This window comes from Amborella trichopoda, chromosome 8, assembly GCF_054954075.1.
Source record: "Amborella trichopoda isolate Santa Cruz 75 chromosome 8, AtrichopodaSantaCruz75HAP2 v2.0, whole genome shotgun sequence".
NCBI classification, from domain to species: domain Eukaryota; kingdom Viridiplantae; phylum Streptophyta; class Magnoliopsida; order Amborellales; family Amborellaceae; genus Amborella; species Amborella trichopoda.
This window is the reverse complement of record NC_142343.1, coordinates 11,567,975-11,576,585: the sequence shown is the minus strand read 5'-3', so window position 1 is coordinate 11,576,585 and position 8,611 is coordinate 11,567,975. Positions and strand designations below refer to the sequence as shown.

Here is an 8,611-nt window from a genome sequence, read left to right as displayed (position 1 = left end):
TTTTTTACTTCATTTAATCAAAATGGCAATATAGCCTTTGAAAAATATACAAAAAGACTATTTACTTCTTTGGAAAAAAATACAAAGAGGCTAGTTACTTTTGTACAAGGTCACAATGATCTAAGAAGGGTTAAGGCCTCAAAACTTTCCCTTAACCCATCTTACACCTGAGTAAAGCAGCTGAATAGTATTAAGTAGACAGCCAACTAAATCTTTGTCAAAACCTTCTATGATTATTGAACCTACTACAGTATCTCTCAGATCAGTATTCATATAGCCGACACTAAATAGTTAGAGAAAGGCTCTAATGATGTTGACAAGCAAATCCCAAATAGTCATCTGTCAGATTTCAAATCTCGAGTGGTTGTAAGAGAGTCATTATTAGAAAGTTCAAAACAGGATTCTCAAACTCATGGATATAACCCAAGCAATCTAATGTGATATCTAATGGTTTGGAGTAATTATGACCTTCTTGTAACAAAGTTAAATAGTCTCATAGCATACCATCTTTTTTTTTTTAATATAAAACTGAAGTCCCTTTGGTTCTTTTATGTTTTCTTTGCCTTGACTCTACCATTGTTATCTTCTTCCTTTTTAAAATAGCTCTACCAAAATTATCTCTAGAAAATTTAAGAAAGTTCAATTTATGGAGATGCCAATTCGAATGCCCATCCAGCCCCATATCCAGAACCAAGCTAGAGTCCATATTTTCAGACCTTGATTTGTTAAGACAGAAGACAACTCGGAGCTGTACGTAAGGTGCTTTTACTTTTTCTACCATATTCTGATTATAGAAACAAGGGTTCCGTTATATATCATAAATTTTTTACATCAAGGACAGCCATCCAAAGGAAACAAACAAGTGAAAGTCAAAAACCCATTTATACTCACAAAAGATAACACCCCAAATTGCTATCCCCAACATGGGAAAAAGAAACCTTTAAGAAAGAGAAACAACCCAAAAGAAAGAGAAACAGACCAAATTGATATCCCCAACATAGGAAAGAGAAACCATCAAGAAACAGAGAGTTGTGTTCTAGTCTTCTGCATAAGCAGGCCAAAATATCCATCAAATGAAAATACCAATCAGGTGGCCTCGGCAAAGGGAAGATGTACCTTTCCAAACACCTGACGTAGAAAGCTACTTCCACACTTTGAATCCTGGCTGCTAACAGCAAAATCTGCAACCTCATTAGTCTCCAAAGGGTCTTCCCGCCTCTCCTGAACATCCCTGATTTCTGTTAACTCAACCAACTTCCTTGGGAAGTCCAAATTCTCAATCACTCTCTCACCAAAAGGAATAGGTGCTTGCAACCTGAAACACACCATAACAAACAAACAGTTTAAGCCCCCCCTCCTAACTCAATACATTAACCACTTCAGTAGGATAAGACTATTATCAAATTCTCCATTCAATAGTTCCAATGCTCGAGTCTTATTTTGGGAATTATCAGAAGACTCTAACATAAAAATAAAAACCCAAAGTACACACTTCAGTCAACCCCCAAACCAAAAATGCACACAACCCTCCCCCCTCCCCTAATGGTTTTCTACTTCAAAAGGTTATAGAGCTTTCTATCTCCAAAAAAAAAAAAGAGAGAGACTAGAACCTTATGCAACGGAACTCGTTATAGCCTGTGCTTCTCCTGTGGTAGTGCTGCTTCTTATCGCTGCCTGACCCACGTGAAGATTTTCCCTTGCCATGCTTGTTCTTGTTGTGGTCCTTCTTCTTGGGCTTAGCCCTTTGATGGTTCCTCACAGTGTGTGAGAGAGAAGTGGGGGTGGGTTCATACACATCAGGTGCCCATTTAACAGCTAGTTTCAGTTTGGGGGAGATCCCCTGCTGCTCTCTACCTCCTTTCATGGCAGATACGAGCTTGAAGTCGGTCTGAAAGAGCTCAGAAAAGGCAAACAAGATTCAGGAACAGGAACTCCATTTCTACGGTAAGTGAAGAGGCAATTCATTACCATGTCATATTCAATGAGACGAGGGACTTGTTACATTCAATTCTTGCTCATGCCATGGTTCAAGAAAAAGGCAGTGCCAACATGACATATAGTTCTTAGGTTAAAGCAAGTGTGGTGGATTAGTCATCTAACAATAAATCTATGGGTATGGAAAGGGTTGCTAATGCCCCTTATGAAATAAATAGTGCAAAAGGCATGAAAAAGGAACTCATCTAATACACTCCAAACAAGGGGCCATAGAAGCGATTTAGTTCACAAAATTTAAAAGACTCACACAGCAAATAAGGAAAAACTTCATGTAAGGTGTCAACCTTAAGCTACTATAGAAATAAGGTGCAACTCAAAAATCCACCTGAAAAGATTGTTCAATGTTGAAAAACCCTTTGATTGATCCTCTTGGCCTCGAGATGTTTGGATATGAAACAGAAAAGGATATCAAGTCCCAAAATTAGTGCATCTATGTTATTCATTACAAAAAAATTAAGCATCGATATTTGTGCTTGGTATGTGCATCATTTTCAGTGCTTTAGCTTTCATTTTAGGTCATCTTAAGAGGTTTTGGTAACAAAATTGCATCTTCTAGCAAGATTTAGAGGTGCGCCTTACTTTGATTGTTTAAAGTCGACACCTTATATAAAACACACCCAGAAAATAATGGTTGAACAGCATTGTGAAAAACTATAGAAGAGATTTGATTCACAAATTTTACACGCATCACTAGGCATATACCAGCTATGCCCCTCATTAAGACAAGGCCGCATAGACATCATACCGTTTTCCAGAAGAGGACAAGCTAGAGTGCTGGGCAAGATACAGAACAGAAAAAAAAATACATAACAAAAACACAACACTACAAAGCTATCAGGTTAATCTTTAATCAAGTAGGTTTGCAAAAAATATTTAATCAAGAAGTTTTGCAAATAATAAATAGGCATACTGGCCATGAGAAACATACAGGCAACGAGCTTGATCGAGCAGAATATGAAAGTGAAGTTTCACCAGGATGAGACGGGCCCTGCATCCCATCCTTTTTATTGACTTGTATAGGAGAAAGAAGCAACATCTGCGAACAGGGAAATGTTGCACATTTGTTCAAGCCCTTCCTTATCATTGAAGTAGATTCGACAATCTGGCCTGCTTCAGTCTGCGGGACTTGTCCAACCTCATTGGTAGTGCCATCCAGATGCTTTGTCTTATCATGATGCATAATTTCATTATCTAGCTGGGATAACTCTGTTGGTTCTTGAAATCCATTACAATCTAATCCAAGACCTTCAAGATCTTGATTGACTAGGCCCTTATCAAGTGGAAATCTAAGCTCTTCAGTCAGCAAATTGCTGTTCCCTGTAACTATATTATATTCTTCATGATGTTCTAGTTCAGCTGATTCTCCGATAGATTCCGCATCTAGCTTTTGTCCCATGTGTAAGCTCGTCAAGTCACAAGCAAGACGACTCAAATCCAAATTAAATTCAAAATCCTTAGGAGCAGTTTCAATGCAAGAAGATAAAGTGTCCATTTAATAATATCCTGGTTGCCACATAAAAAGAATTTAAGGAACTTCAAAATTAGTAAATGTCAGTTCCATGTGACAAGCTAGAAGTCTGGCCACCGAAGGAAAAAGGATTGTTCAAAATATAATTATAAAAGGATTGCTCAAAATATAATTATAAAAGGCACCTAATGTAAGAAATATACATGAATACTTAAGTTTAGAAGGCTGCTATCATCAATAATACAGTTTATTAAAAAGGGTGATCAAACTACTGAAGCCATCACTACATTTGCAAAATCCGATGCCAAAAGTGTATGGTAGCTAGGATATGTAGCCAACAACAGGAAGTGATAGAGATTAAGAAGGAAAGGTAAGGTACAGTTAAAAGAATCATCACATGAAAATATGCCAAAATTATTCCTCGCCCATATAATATATATTGTGCTCATGATAATAATAATGAATACATGATGGATACCAGGAAAAAGGAACAAAATAAAAATACAAAACCTTGCTAAAGACTTAGCTTTCAAAAATCTTCAAATGTTCTTTCAGAACTCCACAGTGAGCATGAATAAGCAGGCAGTATAAAAAGGGTACGGAGCGATCTTATACTTCAGAAGAATAATAGTTCCTACAAGTATAGAAGTTAACCAGAGATGCATGTGGCACACACATGTGCCAATCCTGTGCCTGTGCATGCACGGCAAGTTCACATGCATGTAAGCAAAGGCAAAGGCGCACACACAAGGGCACATTATGCATTTACAAGTTATATATAATATATATGTTAGATAGCACATCAAAATCCAATAGATGTAATACAAACTCAGAGCATCAGTAACATAACTCAAAAGGTTGTAGATTGATAAAAATCCTTCCAAACCTGGGAATCAAAAGACCTTCACAAAGACAGGTGTTAAAAGAAGTAATATTGGACCACAATAAACCTTACCAAACAACAATCTGACGAACAGCAACCCAATTCTGGGTCAACCAGAATGACAAGAAGATCATATAATGCCCTTCAGTTATAGGCTACCAGTATTTTCATTAAATCCAATAACCATATCAGTAGGGTAGTGTTCTTTAAAAAATATATTCCTTTTTTATTAGCTACACGTTCTAAACATGTTGGGGTTCATGATTCACTGACAGCCACACCCCTACCCCCCCCCCCCCCCCCCCCCACACACACACACGGTGCATTCACACACATGGGCTAACAATATTATATTCTATAACCATATCATCAGGGCAATATTCTTTTTTGATTAGTTACACTTTGTAAATATATTTGGGCTTCCTGATTCCAGTGACAGAGAAGTTCAATCTGCAACACACACACACATGGAATGCACGCACACGCATGTGAACACACACACAATGCAGGCACTACTAGCATTTCCCTAAATTTGAAGAAGTGAGATGTGTGGATGAGAATCACATAGTAACATGTGCGAGGTAGGTAAACCATTTTGACAAATATGCTCAATAATCACATTTACTTTTTAAATAAACTATGGCTAAAGCTCAAAGATTAGTTTTCAGAAGCTAGGGGCATAAGTCACAAGCAGAATGGGAAATAACAAGCAAAATGAACAAGCCTTTTGTGTACAAATACCACATCTTCTAGGCTCAAGATGACTGGAAATTTTACAGATTCCATATTTCCATGTCAATTATCCTTCAAGACATGAAGACTTCTGATATAATGTGCAGGGAAATCATTTGATCCCATAGAGAACTGCACAATGCGAACAACAGAACAGCTAAAGAACCTGGTAGACAGATAATAATGATTCCCCATGGGCATATATGCAACTGGAAAGAAATGCAGCTTCATAAGTGAGCAATTGAGCATTTCCAAGTGCCTGGTTTTTAATTTCTAAGCTAACCCCTCATAATATGATATAAACGATCCAGTTTTTATGCTATTAGTCTATGACATATTAGCAGGCATGCATACCTAACATTAGCCAGAAATCTCATTGAAGTTCACAATTCATTAGACTCGTAGTGGGTAAAACAAAATACCCCTCGATGATCCTAACTCTGAAATTGCAGAAAATAACAAAATGAGTGGGCCAAAGAAATAGCAGGTTGGATTGAAAATGTGACTGCACATAAAGGTTCTAAATCTCAATAATATACCACCACATATCATGTCATCGTACAACACAAGCTAAAAAACAAAAGAAAACCCCGAGAAGGCTTCAATAAATATGCATCATGCCTGATCAAAAAGTATAGTTTGCATAGCTCTGAAACACATTAAATTCACAGAATGTTAACATGTTGTCATCCAACCAATAGAAAAAACAAACCAAAGCAAACATTTCAGAAGCAGAAAGAGAGAAAAACCAATTCACAATTGAGACTACACAGGAGACAAATCATACGTCATCCAAAAAATAAGCACCCAAAACAATAATAACAAGAACAAGAAATAAACAATTACAACAAAACAACATTATGATTCCAAATTTAAAAAAAGTTCAAACTTAAACAGCTAAAGTGGCTTTACTTATCTGAATAAAAAATACTATGGAAATGAAGAAGGGTAAAAGAATAAGAGAACAAGTCTCGTGAAATTGGAAATGTAAATAATAATACAAGAAAATGAATAAGTAGCCTTACTTCCAAATGATTTCTGAAGTTCCCAATAATCCCGACCAATACTTAAAGACGCCTGAGACGTATTCCCAACCAATGCTAAATTCCTCCAAGATCACAGATAAAAGGGTAAAATCACCAAGAACTTAAAAGAAAAAACCACCAGTAACAATCCCCTCCCCTATCCTTCAGGGAAGAATCAGCCTCTTTGTAGACAAGATAGAGCGAGTGATATATTGCTGTTATTCCTAATCTTACCAAGAGATCTGAACTCCGAAAAATCCAACCACCACTAAAACTGAGACTCCATCTTGTTCAAACAAAGCATCAACTCAAATTACCACGCCTACTCCACTTTTCAAGTTGTTTCAGACGATGAGAACATGAACTACCATGGAACAAAGACATCAAACCCATCATCACAGCCAAGTAATCCAACCCTACGAGCACCGAAGACATTGTCGATGCTCCTAGAGTCACAAAAAAACCCTAACTTCCCAAAGAACACCCTAATCGAGCACTCAAGACCCTAATCCAATTTCAAATACCAAAGGCAATGAATCCTCAATCCAGATTGAGCTGGCTCCCGTAACACCAAACTTAGAAACAGGAATCACAATCTAGCAATCAGAAAACTTTATGCGCCACTGAAACCCTAAATTAAAGAACAAATCCCTGCCAAACTTTGCTGCGACGACATGATCAACCAGTACGGATTTAATCAGCCCATGGAGAAATGTGCGCATTAATAGTTCTTAGCAGGAATAATGGTGATAGCTTAGGGTTTCAGATAAGTCAAGGAAATCCAGGCAAACCAGAGACCAATCGAAACTTGAATTAGGGATTATTTGCAGGCAAAATGAAAGCCATCTAAAATTAGGGTTTTTTTACAGGCAATCATCGAAAGTTAGGGTTTTTTTGAGTGAAGATCGAGAATTCGGCTTAGGTGGAGCTCGAAAAATAGGGTTTCAATGAGATCTGCGATCAAAAATCTCTGAGCTTTTGAGCTAAGGCTTGGGGTTGACGATGGGTCATTATATATAACTCCTTTTTTTCCTGTTTCTTAAGGCGGTTCGTAGCCTTTAACCGACACGTGGCGGTGAAGCATGACATGTAATTAAGAAGATATTTATGTCGTCTTCTTTTTTTTTATTTTTGGCTTTTCATCGTTGACTACTTCATAAAACCGAAATCATCCAAGGAGTTACCGTCACTGTTATGTAACGGGAACGATGGTCTCATGCTTAAGGTGAACTATTTTTGGAGGAAAAATGACAGAAAAACCCTCCCTTCTAAGTAACTTTTTTATTGTAACTACTACCAAAACTAAACTTTTTTTTTTTTTCAAGCAAAAAAGTCATAGTTCTTTAATTCCCTTGGTCGTTGAATGCTGTTAGTCCGGTACTTATAAGTGTAGTCCGACATATTGTTGTTATGGCATGGCAGTTATGATGCCTCATACCAGCACTTGTAAATGCAGTTTGGCAGTTTTGTCGGTTTGGCATTATGATGCCTACGTCTGGCATAAGTTGCATGTGGCTTAACAGATTTCTATTACGGTCCGGTAGTTAATATGGTATGGGTTTCGGTCCGGTAGTAATAAGTGCTGGACTGTCTTTGGTGATTGAACGTCTACGTAAGTGTGGCGCCTTCATGTACAAGCAATCGTATTTTCGTTTTTCAAACTATGACTTTTTAACTTAGGTCTTTGCTATGACAGTTACTTTTAGGGTATAAGTTAAGATAAAAAAGTTGAGTGGAAAAGTTGTAAAGAAAGTTGGATCAAAGGGGGTTTTTGTAATTTTTCGTGATACCAATTTAAAAAACAAGAAAATAAATTTGTGGCTTTTAAAATTTTAGATCTTTACATCCTTCAAATTGAGCAATTCCCAATCCATCTTAATGGAAGTGTGCTGCGACTCGGCTGAGTCCAATAGAGTCGGACACAGCCGAGTTATTATTTTGCTTTACACCTATGTTATATCGATCAATATATTTATTCCAAATAAGAAACATTTAAGTGGCTTTTTGGGTAGTGTGACCACCTCTTTACGATGGTGGTGAGGGTTCAAAATCCCCCGGATGCACCGTTTTTAATATTTTTAACCCAATAGACCTTGTGTTTTTTTAAGCATGCGGAGTTGGTGGAGGGCGGCATCCCATGAAATAGGAATACCTAACCAAAATTCTTTTTGGTGCTTAATGTTAAAACATGCGAGGTTATATAATATGAAGTAATTTTTTTGTGTTCATTTTTATTTTTTAAACTTGTTCCGTTACTTGGACTCCCCCAGTGATAACTTGTCTTGGCCCAAGTTTGAGTACTTTATCCAAGTCAAATTTTGGCAGACTCCTTCAAAGAGAGATATGATTCAAAGCACTATTTCAGAAGAAAAAAAAAAAGACTTCAGTCAAGATGATAAATTAAATTTCCGGATCAAGAAAACCCTCAATATGTGTTTCCAGCGAGATACCAACAAGCCGCCAGACCACCAAATGTTTTTCCATGCCGTTATTTTGAGTAAAACAGCC

The 8,611-nt window shown here is 37.2% G+C and overlaps 1 protein-coding gene across 3 annotated transcripts; it reads right to left on the bottom strand.

Annotated features, from left to right (window-relative positions):
• Positions 1–788: 788 nt before the first annotated feature.
• Positions 789–6,455, bottom strand: LOC18436003 (uncharacterized). 3 transcript variants are annotated; one of them, XM_088873547.1, is made up of 4 exons: positions 6,104–6,455; positions 2,321–3,498; positions 1,611–1,888; positions 789–1,315 (listed from the first exon to the last, which is right to left on the bottom strand). In XM_088873547.1, exons 3-4 carry the CDS (start codon positions 1,862–1,864, stop codon positions 1,087–1,089), a joined length of 483 nt encoding a protein of 160 aa, XP_088729673.1. In that variant the 5' UTR covers positions 1,865–1,888; positions 2,321–3,498; positions 6,104–6,455; the 3' UTR covers positions 789–1,086. The 3 variants fall into 3 exon arrangements, with proteins under 3 accessions (XP_088729673.1, XP_006846097.1, XP_088729674.1); XM_006846034.4 differs by having other exon boundaries at positions 2,924–3,498; XM_088873548.1 differs by lacking the exon at positions 2,321–3,498.
• Between the last annotated feature and the right edge of the window lie 2,156 nt (positions 6,456–8,611).